This window comes from Mirounga leonina, unplaced genomic scaffold (assembly GCF_011800145.1).
Source record: "Mirounga leonina isolate KUSES-001 unplaced genomic scaffold, KU_Mleo_1.0 Mir_170, whole genome shotgun sequence".
In the NCBI taxonomy this organism is placed as follows: Eukaryota; Metazoa; Chordata; class Mammalia; order Carnivora; family Phocidae; genus Mirounga; species Mirounga leonina.
This window is the reverse complement of record NW_023270433.1, coordinates 32,736,169-32,753,415: the sequence shown is the minus strand read 5'-3', so window position 1 is coordinate 32,753,415 and position 17,247 is coordinate 32,736,169. Positions and strand designations below refer to the sequence as shown.

Here is a 17,247-nt window from a genome sequence, read left to right as displayed (position 1 = left end):
GTTTTGACATCAGGAAGTCTGAGCCCTCCAAGTTTGTTTCCTTCAAGATTGTTTTGCCTTTTTGGGACCTCTTGTGAATCGTTATTACTTTGAGAAATGGTTTTTCTATTTTTGCAAAAAAAAAAAGGCCATTGGAATTTTGATAAGAGTTGCATTGAATCTAGAGATTGCTTTGGGCAGTATGGCCATCTTAATATTGTCTCCCAGTCCATGAACTTGGGATATTTTTCTATTTATTTAGGTTTTCTTTAATTTCTTTTGGCAATGTTTTCTAATATTCCTCGCACAAGTCCTTCAGCTCCTTGGTTAAACTTATCCTTAAGCATTTTATTCCTCTGAATGCTATTGTAGATGAAATGATTGTTCTAGTTTTCCTTTCAGATTGCTCCTTGCTGCTGGGCAGAAACACCACCCATTTGTGCACATTGATCTTGTACTCTGTAACCTACTCTGAACAGTGTTTATCGGTCCTAACAGCATTTTGTCGAATCTTTAGGGTTTTCTGCATATTAGATCATGTTATCTACAAACAGAGTTAATATTACTTCTTCCTTTCCAGTGTGGATGCCATTATTTTTCTTGTCCATTTGCTCTTACTGGAACTTTCAGTGCAACATTGAACAACCACGGTGAAGGCAGGCATCCTTGTCTTGCAGCCGATCTTCAGGGCATGTTTCTCCCTCTGTCGGGTCCCAGCTCATAGGCCATCATCTCAGTGAGGCCTTCCCCAACCACCCTACTGCAAAAAAAGCAGTGCTCGCCTCGACGGGACCCCAGCCTGGAACTGCCTGGTCTTTTGCTTTGCTTTATTTTCCTCCACAATGCCTAATACCATGTGATATCTTTGCATGATTGTTTACTGTCTGTCTCCTTTCACTAAATTGTAAATTGTTCAGTGCTGCCCCCCTGGCCCCTAGAAAGGTGCCTGGCACTTACGAAGCACCCAGTAAATATCCAGTGTGATGAATGAATGAATGAATGAATGAACGAACGAACGAATGCAATTTTCATACATGGAATTAAATTGTTCATGCTCTTTTATAGATTTGCTTTTTCTCACATTATGTCTTGGGCATATCCTTTTTTGTAAGCAGACATCTCCATCATCCGTTGTAATAACTGCGGGAACTCCTTCGTATAGATGTCCCATAATTTCTTCAACAACCCCCTATTGGTGATCCATGCAGTGACCTTCCTTGTGTGCCTCTTTGCTCCCTTGTCCAGTCATGAGTCTGACACTTTAAAAATATAATGTCCCATGAGACGGGGATACATTTTTGCTCCCTATTCTTTTAATAATCTGAGTATATTTTGTTTATTTTGTTTAGAGATGTTTCTAAATTTTTCTCTCATATCCGAACGCTTGGTTAGGGTATCCCAGAGCCTGACATTCAATTACATTTTTCTTTTGTAGCTCTTGCCTACTTCCAGGTTGTTTTCATTAATGACTAGGGTTTTCAATAGTGAGCAGTCTAGTTTGACCAAGCTTCAAAGTTCTTCTTTTCAAATGTGAGAGGTGTCTCTGTTGGAGATCTTTGATTCTTGTTCCTTGGGGAAGTTTGGCACTGGGTCCCCAGAGGGAGAAACCTGAAGCAAGTGAGTCTCAGCGCGGCCCTCCGGGTTCTGGAACAGTCCACCTGGGGCCATCACCAGAGACTGCCCCAGCACAGTGGCATGCCCTGTAACGGGCACTCGTGTTCTGCAGGAAAGGTCTGGGTCCCCAAGCAGAAGCCGATGGATCCTGTGCTGGAAAGTGTGACCCTGGAGCCAGAGCTGGAGGAGGCGTTGGCGAACGCCTCAGATGCGGAACTCTGTGACATCGCAGGTAAGAGGCTTTCCAGAAGCTTCCCCACGTCTTCCAGAAGGGTTTGACCTGCCTTTGCAGGGAGTCTTAGGTGGTTTATTGCAACATGAACACACTCTCTGTTTCTAAAAAGGACTAGAGGAGACCACGAGTATTAAGAAAGAAAGCCAGTAGCAAAAACCAAAGTGAGGAAGTAGAAATAAAACCACCCAAACCTATCACTCCACAGAGCCATCTGTTGCCATGAGAGCCCATCCCAGACAGATGTGGAAGCATCCCAGGGAGGGCCGACATAGGTCCTCTACCAGCCACTGCATCAAATCCTGCCCAAGCCACCTGGGAAGCGAGAACAGAGCGGGACAGGCAGAGGGTGTGGACAGCTCAGGTTTGGGGGGCTCATGAAGGGCTGGAGCAAAGTCATCTCACTGTACAACCTTGCAAGGCTCAGAGATCCAGGCTTTGAGGAGCTCGCCCCCCATTGCATATTTGTACAACACTGTCCATCTCAAAATGTGTTTCCTTACAACCTTCACAGACAGCCCTTAGGCTCCAGAGGTGGCCTGATATTCAGAGCCCTTCGCCACCCTTGTCTCCTTATTACAGTCTAGTCCCTGCCCTGTGTGCCCTGAGTTCCGGCCCCACCGAGGGTTGGGCTCGGGCCGCAGCAAACACCCCACGTGCCCACCGCGGTGGTGCTCCCTGGCCTGGAGGGTTGGGGGTGCTCTTTTCATTCTGCAGACTCTGGAGCTACTAACCACCCAGCTCAGATAATGACAGGAGTGTGGATGGGGTGAGAAGAGACTCAGGGCAAGTGGGAACGGGAGAGAAAAGAATCAGCTGTGACACTGAGGTTGGGGGAGGAGTCAGGAGGGTTCCAGATTTCTGGCTCTGGGCACTAAGTGGATGGTGGTGCCGTTAATGAAGGTGGGTATATTAGTCTGCTCAGGCTGCCATACAAAATACCACAGGTTGGACCGCTTAAACAACAGAAACTTATTTTCTCACAGTTCTGAAGACTAGAAGTCCAAGATGGTGGCAAGTTTGTTTTTTTCTGAGCCCTCTCCCTGACTTGCAGATGACCTCAGCTCACTGTGTCCCTCTGTGCATGTGTCCCCTGGTGTGCCTTTGTGCATCCTAATATCTTCTTATAAAGATGCCCCGCAGATAGGATTAGGGCCCACCTTAACACCTTCTTAAAACTTACTCACCTCTTTAAAGACCTTATCTCCAAATACAGTTGCAAATTCAAAAGCACTGGAGTTAGGACTTCAACATGTAAATTTTGGAGGGACATAATTCAGCCCATAACAGTGCGAAACGAGGAGTTTTAGGGGAAGGACTGAGTTATTTGTGGGATCTTTGGAGTTTGAGTTGCCTGTGGGCCACCCAGAAGGGGACAGCTGGACTTGGAAGTCTTCAGGAATGCGGAAAGGTCTGTGATGTCATTAGCACTGTTAAGCTCCAGGCAAGGTGGGTGCCTGGGGCCCTGGAGGCAAGTGCCCCGGCCAGCCCTGAGATGAGGAGCCGAAATGGGACGAAGCTACTCACAGTGGGCGCCAGTGAGCCACACGTGGCCCGGGAACCAAAACCAAGTGAAGGCAGAACCTAAGGCGAGAGCTAGGAAGACAGAATGGGGGCTCAGGGCTGGCTGGGAGACCCAGGGCTATGTGAGGCCAGAGGCCAAGTGAGGCCGCAGGGCTAGGGGATCGGCCGCTGCAGCTGTCTTCTGCCTCCTCCCAGCCTCCGGTTTCTCGTGGGCGTCGTGCTGAGTCCTGATGGCATTTGTGCTGGGGAGTGGGAAGTGGGTGGCTCTCATCTAGTGGAACCATCAGGGGAGGGACAGTGAGAAGACTCGTATGACACGGGGTGGGCCTGGCGGCCAAAGCCAGGCGGCAAGGAACCAAGGAGTGCGTGATGGGGAGAGCCAACGTGTAGATTCTGAGTCCAAAGAACCGTTCTCCTCACGACGCCGAACATCCGGGAAAGGTCACGGGGCAGTGGTTTGCAGGGTGTCGGGGCTGAGAGAGAAAGGCTTTCGTTTTCGCCGCAGAGTACAGAAGCAGCAAATATTTCACCCAGATGGGAATGGAGCGCCTAACTGGGGGAACTTCGCTGGTTCGCTTTGCACTTCCACATTTGGTTTATTAAAAGCCGCGAAAATCCTATTAGGGTCCTCACTATGCTCCTCTATTTCCAGCAAACCATCTCCGTGGCTGGGGGCCCCCTGACTTCCAGTTAAGCTGTGCAGCAGGGAGGTGGCTGGGTGACACCGTGGCCCAGCGTGTCCACACTGACTCACCCTGGGGCTGTTTTTATCCCAGCCCTTCTCCTCTGCTGGCGCTCCGTGATGTCACGGCCCTCATCAGGCAGCTCGGAGGGACTATCGAATGGCTCCACAGTCAGAACCGCCAGTGCCTTTGTCAAAATAGAACTGCAGCATCGCGCTACGTGTCTGTGTTGGTTTCTTGAAACAATTTCCCTTTATTTTTGTTGGCGTGGCTGATTACTATTTTCTGTTCATGATACCATACCCTTCCGTTGTCCGGAGAGGAGAAGGGGAGCTGTAAGTCAACACCAGCATCCACTGGCTGACCTTGGGCGCCGGCCACTGCGTATCAGGCCTTTGAAAGGTGGCGGGGGCTCTGGGGAAGGAGGGACGGCATACTTGTCGACCACCCCCTTATGGCCCAGGTGCTGTGGGGGTTGCTTCTAGTACCTTGCTGCATTTCTTGACCACAGAAATCCTAAGAAGTGTTACCGTTGTCCCTGTTTGATGGATGGAGGCAGGAGGCATGGTGACATTAAATGCCTAGCCCGTGGGACTTGAACCCAGGCAGCTTCCTCCGAGGGCACGCTCTTCCTCCTAGAGCACCAGCTCCCACGACCCAGATGAAGCCATCCTCTGAGGGGCCACAGAGGGTGGGCAAGAGGAGGTTCACCGCCAAACCCCATGGAGCCGGCTGGGGGGAGCGTGGGGCCATGTTAGGAAAGTCTCTGTATGTCACAGGAGGCCATTGACCCCTTAAGGTCAGTGGGGCTGAGGGGAGCGTTGGGAGAGGCCAGATGAAAGCAAAGGTTTAGGCACAGGTGGTGGTGCTCAGAGGATGGGGGGATGTAGGGGGCAGGCCCCAGGGAAGGTCAAGGGCTAAGGTGGGTTATTTGGGGACTGTCTGAGGTGCAGCTGTTCCTAGCGCTGGACCTGAGGCCAAGAGGCCAAGTTGTCAGGAGGACGCGAGGCATTCTGGCCGGAGGTGCCAGAAGATGGGGGGGGGGGGAGGAGGGGCGGGGTGTGTGTGCAGGAAGAGCTGTTTGCCAGGGGTCTATTCAAAAACGCCACAGGCAGTAGAGGCGGGACCTTGTGTGAGCGTCTGGCGTGGCTAGCTGGAGGTTCAGATCTCTCTCAAGGATGGGGTTGCTGGAGCCATGAGTGTGGAGGACTCAGCAGAGAAAGAAAAGTAAGGCGAGGAGGGTATAGGGTCTGCGGGGCATTTCGAGTCTAAAGGACTTCGCTCCCAGGCAGAGCTTTCCATTAACTTCGTTTTTGTTCCCTCATTCACATACTCAGCAGCCATTTATCCAGCGTCTTCCCACTGTGTGTGCCCGGCTCTGGACGAGCCCTGGTAGAGAAGTGTCCGGAGACAGTGGGCTCTTGCCCTCACAGAGCTGACGTTCAGCAAATACTTAGGCCAATAAGAAGTGACAAATGAGAGTGAGTGTCGTACAGAGAAAGGACAGGGTGCAAGAAGGGGGCTTGGTTAGGTGCTGGGGCAGGCGGGCATGAGGATAGAGGCTGAAGCTGAGCCACGAGGAGGAAGAACAGGGGTGAACTGTGGGGAGTGGGGGAGACGTGTCCCAGGCTGGGACACAGCAGGAGAGAGGCCCTGAGCCCCTCTGAGTGGCTTGCTTGGTACACATCCTGCAGGCTTGACATTCGGCAGCGATAAGGACACCCAGCAGATGAGTCGCACCGACTCCGGTGTGCCCGGGGAAGGCAAAGCTGTGGACTCTCATTTGTTCGTTGGTTTTCTTGTCTGTGTACCACTCGTGCATGCATTCATTTGCACATTGAGCCCACGTGCATTGTCAAGCTACTGTGTGCTAGGATGCATCAGATCTAGGTGCTGCCCTCGGGGGACCCAGGAGGTGAGGAGGAGGACAGACCAGAAGCATATACATTTCAACATGAGAAGTGTGACCACAGGGTAATGAGCAGAATGCACAGGGCCCTGATGGTGCTGAGTTTTTGGCTCGTGGCCTTGGGTTGTAACGCAGAGGCCACTGGGAGTCCACTGCAAGCACTTGGCATTATCAGTGCCTCCTCTCCCCAGTCAGGGATGTGATCCTGACTCACCTTTAGGGACCCTTCGGGTGGGGCAAGACCCAAAAGGGAATTGGTGAGAAGAGACTCTCCCTTCAGAAGGGCCCCGTCCCCAGGCCGCCCCCCGGGCTGTTGGCACCCCCAGCTCTTGTGACTCTCAGAGACAGTCTTGGCCCACCGACCCCGGCTTCTGGGGTCCTCTCACATCCTTAGGCATTGGTTTTCCTCATCTTCTGCCAGGGGCAGCATGTGGCTTCTCCTGGAGCGGTTTGACTGCACCCAAGTCCTGGGCCGAAGCTGGCTTCTCCCACCAGTTTCTGTGATGCAGGAAAACACCTTCCCGCTGTCTGCTCTCTGCCCGGGGCCAGCCAAGCAGCTGGCGGCCGGGGGGCCCAGGACGTGTGCTACAATTTCTCTGCATCCTAAGTGGAATTGCAAACTGAGTGAACCCTGCCAAGGCAGAAGAGGAAGGGGAACTCGATGTTCTTTTTCAGAGTTCAAAAATAGTCCTTTTTGAGTTTTGAGGAAGATCTGGTCTTAAAAAAAAAAAAAAAATCATGTTCCCCAGTGCTAAATTCAGCCTTGCCAATATCTACAAAGAATGAAGTGGCAGGCAATGCTGATGTACTGTTTTCCTCTATCATTCACTTCTGGTGACATGAGTGTGCAAAACCAAGCAAGGGGGGAGTCATGATTTGGTGCCTAGGGCAGGTCGGAGGATCGGAGCCACCAAGCAGTCTGCTCAGCAATGGAGATTTTGCTTGGTGCCTCCCGCCCCCACCCCAAGTCCCTCCCCTCTCCTCTATCCCTTCCTTCCTCCTTCCCTCCTTCCCTCCCTTCCTTCCTTCCTACCTTCCTTCCTTCCATCCTACCTTCCTTCCTTCCTTGAACCCTAACTTCCTCTGAACTACAAACAATTTTATTTCTTCTGAGGACCGCTATTGACATGTATGTTGCCTCCTAGAATAGGCGTGTTATCTATCCTTAGAACTCTGACATGGGGCGGGGACATTTTAGAACTTTGGAACTACTAATGACCTAATTTGTGGAGGAGTGGATGGGACCACTCACTTAGAAGCCAGGAGGGTCCTCACTGAGCAAGCTTTGACAAACCATTTCCCTCTTGAGCCTGCTCTGCCCTCTTGTAAAAATCAAACGGGATAAAAAGATGAGATGTTATACGTAACTAATGAATCATTGAACAGTACATCAAAAACCAACGATGCACTATATGGTGGCTCACTGAACACAATTTAAAAAAAAAAGATAAGATGTTGTGTGACCATTAGGTGCTACATGAGGGTAAGAGATTGGCATTCAAACATGCTCCCCTTTGTAGGTGAAAAGACTGAGGCCCAAAAAAGTGGAAATGTCCTGGACAAGGTTGCCCAGCAAATTGGTACCAAAGCCCAGCCTGGACCCAGGTCTCTTTCCTCTGTCCCCGGGCACTTCCTTGTAATGTTCCTGCCCCCCTTTCTGGACCATTACAGGAAGCTGGCATCAAGCACAAAATGCATTTTCCATCTCCCACCTCTCTATACCTCTCAGCAAGACCAGCCAGCCATATGATGTTCCATCTTTCCTCTGATTCTTAACAACCTTTCCAAACTGTTTTTCCAAACGGGGGTCCCAGCAGCAGCCCAGAACCACCACAAGCCACACACCCCCACGGACCCATGTGGGAGCAGGAAGAGTCAGCTTCAGAAGGTGGCTCCTGGTGAGCTGAACCCCATTGCTGCTGACTCAGGCCATGGCCCCCACTGCCTACGTAGAAGCAGCCTAAATTAAAACCTAGAGAGCTCTAAAAAATGCAGATGCCTCTCCCTGTCAGTTCTCCTCAGTGATGAGCAGGAGAGTCTAATTTTAGCAGAGAAGATTCTTAGAATGTGAGAAACAGAAGGGCTTTGAGATCGTCTCATCCTGTGGTTCTCAGCCCACTGAGCATCAAAATCATGCAAGGAGATTAAAAATATATCTGCAGAGATTCAGTTCAGCTGGTCCAGGGGAGCACCAATATTGTCGTGAAGCTGCGGGTGATTTATATGTGCAGCTGGGATAGAGAACCAAAGGTCTTGTCTTTCCCCTTCTCTCACAGAGGAGGCTGAAGCCCAGAGAGGGCTAGGGACCTGCCCCAGGTCACACAGAATCAGGGGTATAGTCAGGACTGGAACTTGGGTCTCCTGACTCCTCACCAAGGGCTCTCATGTAGTCTCTCTCACTAGAAATCATGTCTAATGAAATGGCCAGGGGAATTAACATAAAATCCATCAGCACATATTTACCAAATACTGTATTCTGGAGGAGGAGGAAGAGAGGTAATATTCTTCCCCCACCTCTGGAAGCCCAAAGTCTGGCAGAGGAAGCACGCATGCACCCAGCTACCTCTAACACTATGTAGACTGTGCTGGGATAAGCACAGCAGGTGCGGTGGGAGAAGTAGGGAGGGCAAGGGAGGATCCCAGGAGCCTCCCTGAGAGAAGAAGTGTTAGTCCAAGTCTTAAAGGATAGGAAGGTAGGGTTGTTGGGTCAAATACAGGATGCGCAGTTCGATTTGAATTTCAGATAAACAATGACTAAGTTTTTAATATAAGTAGATCCCAAATACAGAATGGGACACACTTATACTAAAATATTATTCGTTGCTTCCCTCTCTCGCTGTGTCTCTGTCAAATGAATAAATAAAATCTTAAAAAAATAAAATAAAATATTATTCATGCCTATCTGAAATTCCAATTTAACTGAGTGTCCCGTATTTTCATTTGCTAAATCTAGCAACCCTATGGGCAGCACAAGGCAGATGGAGAGAGAGTCACCGGTAGAGGGCACAGTCTTGACAGAAGTGGGAGAACGCACCGAGCTGTGGCCATTTTGTCACGGGAACAGAAAGGGTGCGGGTGAGGGACAAGCCACTGAAGCAGCTGGCCCAGGGAGGGCTGGTGGGGCCACAAGCTACCATCCTCCCACCCGGGTGCCTGCAAAGCCTCACAGTCCCCGTGTCCTTCCCTCCCTCTGTCTCCACACACAGCCAGAGTGACACTCCCAGAACTGAGTCAGGCCATCTCAGTCCCTGCTAAGGCATCCAGTGGCTTCCTGGCCGCACCTAGGGGAAGACCTACGAACTCCTTACCTCAACCCAGAAGACCCTGCAGGATCTCAACGTGCCTGTTTGAATTAAATCTACTCCAAAGCGTTGTTGGGAGGATTCAGGGGGATGGTGTCAGGCAGTTTTCAAGCTTGGCTGCCCCCTGTAACTACCTAGGGAGCTTGAAAAAGGCAAATGCCTGGCCCCACCCCTAGAGATTTTGGTTTAATTGGTCTGGGGTAGGCCTGGGCATCAGGAGTTTGAAAAGATGCCCCAGTGATTCCAGTGTGCAGCCAAACTGAGAATCACTGACATATATTCTCTGGCCCTGAGCAAGCATGCAGTGAGGGGGGGGGGTGGCGGTCCACCATGTGTCCAGCTCAGCTCTGTCCATCCTGTTTCCCATTCCTGCCCTAGCCTTCCACTCCTTGAGCTGAGGGCTTTCCCACCCACCATTCCCTCTGCCTGCCCAGAATGTTCTACCTCCTTTCTCTTGACTTGGCCAATACTACTCATCCCTCCCATCCCAACTCCCTCTGTTCTCTTCTCCCAGAACACACTGAACTTTTCTTTTACAACACGTATACTCTGTGCTTATGTTTTCAACTGTGTAGGTACCTTCCTAGCATCTCTCCCCCAGTAGACTTCGTTGTTCCCTGCTGCCTCCCACACACAGCCCCACTCCCTCCCAACCCCCACCCCCAATTCCCCTCCTCCCTCCACCACCACCCCACCCAGAGCCAGGCATATGATGTGAGCACTCAGTAAACGTTGAACAAATGAATGGATGAAAGCCTGACTGAGCACAGGAGTGATGTGGTCAGATCTGCTTTTCCAGAAAGATCTTTCTGGCTGCTCTGTGCTGAATGCTGGTGGGGGGAGGGTAGGAAGAGACCGGGCCAGGACAGCAGTGATTACACGGCTGTGATAATACAACCACAAAATGGAAGGGCCTCAGCCAGGACAGAGGCGACGGAATGGGAGGTGGGACAGATGAGAGACAGTGTTTAGGAGGGAGGGGAACTTAGCCATGTGACTGAGGTTCCACCCTGAGGGGACAGGCAGGATACCAAGATGGAAGGTGATCCAAAGGAAGGGGCTGTTGCTGGGGAGGACGAGTTCTCTTTTGGCCAAGCTGGGCTGGAGGCACCTGTGGGACATTGGGAGGCACCTAGGAATCTGAGGCCGGGGTTAAGAAAGTCTCAGCTGGTGACTGGGTGATACACACTGGGGAGGGTATGTGCTCTGGTAAGCGCTGTGAATTGTGTGAGACTGTTGAATCTCAGATCTGTACCTCTGAAACAAATAATGCAATATATGTTAAGGAAAAAAAAAAAAGAAGAAGAAGAAGAAGGTAGCAGGAGGGGAAGAATGAAGGGGGGGAAATCAGAGGGGGAGACGAACCATGAGAGACGATGGCCTCTGAAAAACAAACTGAGGGTTCTAGAGGGGAGGGGGGTGGGAGCATGGGTTAGCCTGGTGGTGGGTATTGAGGAGGGCACATTCTGCATGGAGCACTGGTGTTATGCACAAACAATGAATCATGGAACACTTCATCTAAAACTAATGATGTAATGTATGGGGATTAACAATACAATAAAAAAATAAAAAAAAAGTCTCAGCTGGGTGTAGAGATCTGAGAGCAACATAAAGAGAGATGAGAGTAAAAGTCAAACTTAAAATCATGCAGTGTTTCTTGCCATTTCCATGAGCAAAAACTCCTGGGCTGTGGAATGTCCATGCTCCGGAGGCTCTTCTGTTGCAAAGAGGCGAGGCACGGGCCCTTCCCCTGTCCCCGCAGCTATCCTGGGCATGCACACGCTCATGAGCAACCAGCAATACTACCAGGCCTTGGGCAGCAGCTCCATCGTGAACAAGGAGGGACTCAACAGTGAGTACACGGCCCTGATCCCCAGCTTTGGCGCCCCCTCCCCTGCCCCCAGCGAGGACGCCTTGAAGTGAAAACATCCCCACGCTTCTTGCTTCCTCTGCGTATTCATGCTCTCTGGCTCATTGCAGACATTTTAAATTTTTATGTAGCCAAATCTATCCACCTTTTCCTTTTCCTTTGCCGGGATTTGTGTCTTGTTTATGCAGGACTTCTCCATTCTAATGTGATACAAATATCCTCCTGTATTTTCTTCTAAAAGTTTTAGAGGTTTGCCTCTTGTATCCAACTTCTTACTCCACCTGCAGTCCGTGTTTGGGTGTGGTGTGAGATGAGATCAAACTGTCATTTTTTAATGGCTCTCCCACGGGGACAATACTGTTCTTTGCAAAGCCCATCCCTTCACCACTGGCTGGGGACTCCACCATGATCATGAGTTTCTACACATCCACACGGGTCTGTCTCCTGGTGCCTCTTTTGTTCCGTGAGTGCCCTTGTCTTCTCCTGTGACCATATTGCATTGTTTTCATTGCTCCACTGCATTGTCCCAAGCTGGCATTTCGGCCCCCAAAAGCGGTGAGGGTGGCAGAAGAATAAGGTCCCCCTCTCTGGAAAGCTTACACGCTTCTCTCACGTTCAGGCTTCATTTTATCCTCACAAGAGTCCACTGAGGTAGAGTGACTGACCGACACTTTACAGATGAGGACACAGAAGGTCAGAGGGTTTCAGTCATTCACCCAGTCCTTGTAGGAGGGCAAAGGCCGAGTCCAAGCAGGGCACAGCCAGCGCTTCTCTCCCCCGGCCCGACCCCACCTCCCACCTGCCCGCCCCCCACCCATCGCCCCAGGAATGCGCAGTCTTCTCTTGTGCCTGAACCCAGCCACCGCTTCCTTCCAGAGAATCCCGGTGTGGAGGGAGAGGGTCCCCGTGTTTCTGTGAGCCACCTCTCTTTTGTCGGTCACTCTAGGCGTGATCAAACCGACACAGTACAAGCCTGTGCCCGATGAAGAGCCAAATTCAACAGACGTTGAGGAAACCCTGGAGCGGATAAAGAACAATGACCCCAAACTTGAGGAGGTTAACCTCAACAATATCCGGGTAAAGTCCTTTTTATTTAGCTTCACCTGGGGTGGGTGGGAGGAGCCATATCTGTGTACCCCGATGCCTGTGGCCCAGGCTTGGCTGTGCGGAGAGAACAGGGTCCAGTTTGGGGTCTGGGTGCTTCTGGGTCAGGAAGGGGGCAAAACCTCTAAAAGGCCTGGGCATCGTCAACAAACATGTCCTATAGCCCTGGTTTCTTCAGGCCCAGGTTCACCATGGGCCAACAAGGCTTTGATTCTGGAAACCTGCCTTGTTATTGGAAACACTGAGAGCTTCTCCGAGCTAAAAATCCTAAGTCAGACACACCTGACTGCCGGGGATCCCAAGGCTGGAAAAAGCCTGTGCCCAGCAGGCATGTGGGGTCCCACAGCCCTGGGACGGGCCAAGCCCTGAGCCATCTGCGCTCTATCAGACGTATGGTCAGCCTCATTCTGCAGCCCTGGCAGGGAGCTGTGGGCCCATATGTGTCGCATGTTTCCTGTGTGACCACCAAGGGCAGAGGAGGGTCAGATGGACAAGCAGTCCTACCCTGGACAGGCTGCAGGGGGAATTCAGAAGCAGGACCAGCTGCCTGCCCACCTGCTCAGCCCAGAGGCCAGGAGGATTAGTTCTGGGAGGCTGTGGGGTAAGGTAAGAAGTGGTCCCCCCACTCCCCAGCTCCTCTTTTCTTTCTTCTCCACTTTCTTTTAAGTGGCTGCCAGCCCCACGGCATAATCTGATTGGAAACCTGCGCCTGCAGTGTTCTCCTCCACCTGGCCTCCCTCCCCAGGCTTTGCTCCCACGGGGAGCTAACGTAACTCTCTGAAATGAGAGATCCGTGCAAACACAGCCAGGTTTCCTCTCGGGTGCCTCCATTGTCTGCTGTGTGGCCAGTGGGAGGCCCTGGCACAGCTCAGAACTCTGCACCCTGGCAGTGAACACTGGCTCGGAGTGGCGTAGGGGTGTGGAACCAGCCGTGGCTGTGCGCCTTCACCTTGGGGCCACAGGCTCATCCTTCTCTAGGCCTCAGTTTCCCTCATGCACGTGAGAAAGTTGGACCAGATCAGTGGTTTCCACCTAAAAAGATTAAGAAATCTCTGCCAATGCCCACCCCGCCCCCACCCCGAGATTCTGAATTTATTGGTCTGGTTCAGACCCACTCATCAGCATTTTATAAAAGTTCCCCGGGAGCCTCTGATGTGCAGTACGCCTGAGAACCTTTGGGACAGATGTCTCCTAGAGATCATCTAGTGCAGCGCCCAGCCCCCACCTTGGTTTTCCAGAAACAGGTCCAGAGAGAGGGGGCGACTTCGCCCAGAGTCACAGAGAGAGTCAGAAACGTGGCCAGCTGTCCGGGCAGAGGCCAAGGCCCTGCCCACTCCCACACCCCAGTCCTGAGCTCTCGGCACAACACTCCTCTGCATCCTCTGCCTTGATTTTTCCTTCTCTGGTTTCCACCTGCACAGATAGTTGTGGGTCCTACCGGAAATTGTCAGGGAGGATTTTCCCAATCTGTTTACCGGGAAGTTCTCTCTAAATCTCAGCCATGTGGGGCAAAGCCCGAAAACCCTTTACCTATTCAGCTCTTTGGTCAGAGACCTACTAGCAATCAGGCTGCATGTGTGAGAGGGTTACTGCCCCATTTGTCTGCCCAGCCTGACCCTGGTCGGGGCTGCTCCTCATTGCCTGCCTTTCTCTCTGCAGAATATCCCCATACCCACTCTCAAGGCGTATGCAGAAGCCCTGAAAGATAACTCATATGTGAAGAAGTTCAGCATCGTGGGAACACGGAGCAATGACCCTGTGGCGCATGTATGTACCTTTCAGTTCTGCTGCATTGGGAGTGGGGGGCATAGAAACGGAATGATTGATGCTTGTGGCCTCAGAACTGGCCGAACCCCACTGAGGAAGAACCTTGTATGGCATGGTGAAAGGCAATGGGCCAGGAGCCAGGAGATGATGTGAACACAAGGGCCATTACCCAGGCAACATCCGTACATTATCCTAGTTAATATCCACAGCCACCCCTGATCTCAGGGATGCAGGTCTCCCCACTTTGCAGATGAAGAACCTGGGGTGCAGGCAGTTCAGGCATTTTGCTTTGTCCAAAGTTGCACAGCAAGTGAGAAGTGGAGCTAAGATTTAAATGCAAGTCTTGTTAATTCTAAAGCGGATCTGTCTCCACTCGGCACATCACATTTGGATAAGGACCTGCCCCTCCCTTGGCTTCAGTTTCTCTATATTTAAAATCATTGTCTTACTCAATGGGTCCTGATGATCAATTTTATTTGTTTTTTGCCCAAGTCTTAAAGATATTGCTGATCAAATTAAATTGTACTTATTATAAAGTAACCATCAATTCTTTTTTCTTTTTTTCTTAACATTCAAACATATTTATTGAGAATCTGGGTCCAGCACTGAATTAGGCTCTGAGAATACAACTGTGACCTACAGTCATAGCTCCCACTTTCATGAACACAACGGTCCATTTGGCCATGCAGACAACTAAAGGCTGACAGTATAGTATGATTATTACAACACTAATAGGTTAAAAGTGCAAAAATTAGCTTACCAGGGATGGCAGTTAATCATTTAGCAGCAATCAGGTTGTTAATATCCACAAAATAACTTGCAGGAATTTTGACTGGGGTTGCATTGAACTTGTAGATCAAGTGGGAAAGAACTGATATCTTGACAATATTGAGTCTTCTTATCCATGAACATGGAATATCTATTTATTTAGTTTTTTATTTTTATACATCAGAGTTTTGTAGCTCTCCTCATATAGGATCTTCTACATATTTTGTTAGCTCCATACCTAAGTATTTCACTTTTGAGGGTACTAATGCAAATGGTATTGTGTTTTTAATTTCCTATTCCACTTTTTCCTTTGCTAGAATATAGGAAAGTGATTAGTTTTGTTTTTTTTTTTTAAAGATTTTATTTATTTGACAGAGAGAGACACAGCAAGAGAGGGAACACAAGCAGGGAGAGTGGGAGAGGGAGAGGGGAAAGCAGGCTTCCCCGCTGAGCAGGGAACCCGATGCGGGGCTCGATCCCAGGACCCTGGGGTCATGACCTGAGCTGAAGGCAGACGCTTAACCATCTGAGCCACCCAGGCGCCCTGGAAAGTGATTAGTTTTTATATATCAACCTTGTATCCTGCAACTTTGCTATAATCATTTATTAGTTCCAGGAGGGTTTTTTTTTTTGTTTTTTTGTTTTTGGTCAATTCTTTCAGATGTCCTACAGAGACAATCATATCAGCTGCAAACAAAGACAGTTTTATTTCTTCCTTCTCAATATATACATATTTGATTTCCTTTTCCTGCTTTTTTGCATTAGCTAGAACTTCTATTCCGATGTTGAAAAGGAATGGTGAGTGGGTTCATCCTTGCCTTGTACCTAATCTTAGTAATAACATTTCCAGTTTCTTACCATTAAGCATGATGTTAACTGTAGGCTTTTTGTAGATATTCTTTACCAAGGTGAGAGAGTTCCCATCTATTTCTAATTTACCGAGAGTTTTTATTATGAACGGGTGTTGGATTTTGTCAAATGCTTTTTCTGCATCTATTGATACATCATGTGACTTTTCTTTTTTAGCCTGTTGATGTGATGGGTTACATTAATTGATTTTCAAATGTTGAACCAGCCTTGCATACCTGGGATAAATCCCATTCGTCATGGTATATAACCTTTTTATACATTGTTGGATTCAATTTGCTATATTTTTGAGGATTTTTGCATCTATGTTCATGAGAGATACTGGTCTGTAGTTTTCCTGTAATGTCTTTGTTTTGGTATAAGGATAATGCTGGCCTCGTAGAATGAGTTAGGAAGTATTCCCTCTGCTTCCATTCTCTGAAAGAGATTGTGGAGAATTGGTATCATTTCTTCCTTAAATATTTGGTAGAATTCACCATGTGGGCCTGGTGATTTCTGTTTTGGAAGGTTATAAATTATTGATTCTATTTCTTTAGTAGGTAAAGGCCTATTCAAATTGTCTATTTCTGCTTATGTGAGCTTTGGCAAATTGTCTTTCAAGGAATTAGTCCATTTCATCCAGGTTATCACATCTGTGGATTTAAGAGTTGTTCATAGTATCCCTTTATTATCCTTTCAATTTCCATGGGATCTGTAGTAATGGGCCTCTTTCATTTCTGATATTAGTAATTTGTGTTCTCTCTCTCTCTCTCTTTTCTTAGCCTGGCTTGAGGCTTATCAATTTTATTGATCTTTTCAAAGAATCTACTTTTTACTTCACTGATTTTCTCTATTGATTTTCCATTTTCAGCTTCATTGATTTCTGCTCTAATTCTTATTTATTTTCTTTTGCTTACTTTGGATTTAATTTGCTCTTCTAAAAGTTTTCTAAAATGGAAACTTAGATTATTGAATTTAGATTTTTCTTCTTTTTTAATATATGCATTCAATACTAGACATTTCCCTCTAGACACTACTTTCACTGCATCCCACAAATTTTAATAAGGTATGTTTTCATTTTTATTTAGTTCAAAAACTTTAATTTCTCTTAAGGTTTCTTTTTTGCCCCATGTGTTATTTAGAAATGTGTTGTTTAATCACCATGCAATATTTGGGGATTTTCAAAGTTATCTTTCTGTTACTGATTTCTGGTTCAATTCCACTGAGTTCCGAGAGCAGATGTTGTATGATTTCTGTTCCTTTAAATTTGTTAAAGTGTGTTTCATGGCCCAGAATGTGATCTATCTTGGTGAATGTTCCATGTGAACTTGAGAAGAATGTGTATTCTACTGTTGTAGGATGAAGTAGCCTCTAAATGTCCCACTTCTGTCCAGTTGACTGATGGTGTTATTGAGTTCAATTATGTCCTTACTGATTTTCAACCTTCTGGATCTTTCCATTTCTGACAGAGGGCTATTGAAATCTCCAACTCTAGCAGTGATTCATCTTTCTCCTTGTAGTTCTATCAGCTTTTGCTACTTACAGCTTGACACTCTGTAGTTAGGCACATATACATTAAGAATTGTTATGTCTTCTTGGAGAATGACCCCTTTGTCATTCTGTAATGCCCTTCTTTATGCCTGATAACT

The 17,247-nt window shown here is 48.7% G+C and overlaps 1 protein-coding gene across 2 annotated transcripts in view; it reads left to right on the top strand.

Moving 5' to 3' along the window:
• The window catches only part of TMOD1 (tropomodulin 1), an 84,018-nt gene that overhangs the window by 45,041 nt on the left and 21,730 nt on the right, over positions 1 to 17,247 (top strand). For both annotated transcript variants that reach the window (XM_035016254.1, XM_035016253.1), the window contains exons 4-7: positions 1,706 to 1,825; positions 11,006 to 11,095; positions 12,060 to 12,190; positions 13,877 to 13,984. In XM_035016254.1, the coding sequence (XP_034872145.1) occupies positions 1,706 to 1,825; positions 11,006 to 11,095; positions 12,060 to 12,190; positions 13,877 to 13,984 (449 nt within the window). The remainder of the gene's footprint in view (positions 1 to 1,705; positions 1,826 to 11,005; positions 11,096 to 12,059; positions 12,191 to 13,876; positions 13,985 to 17,247) is intronic.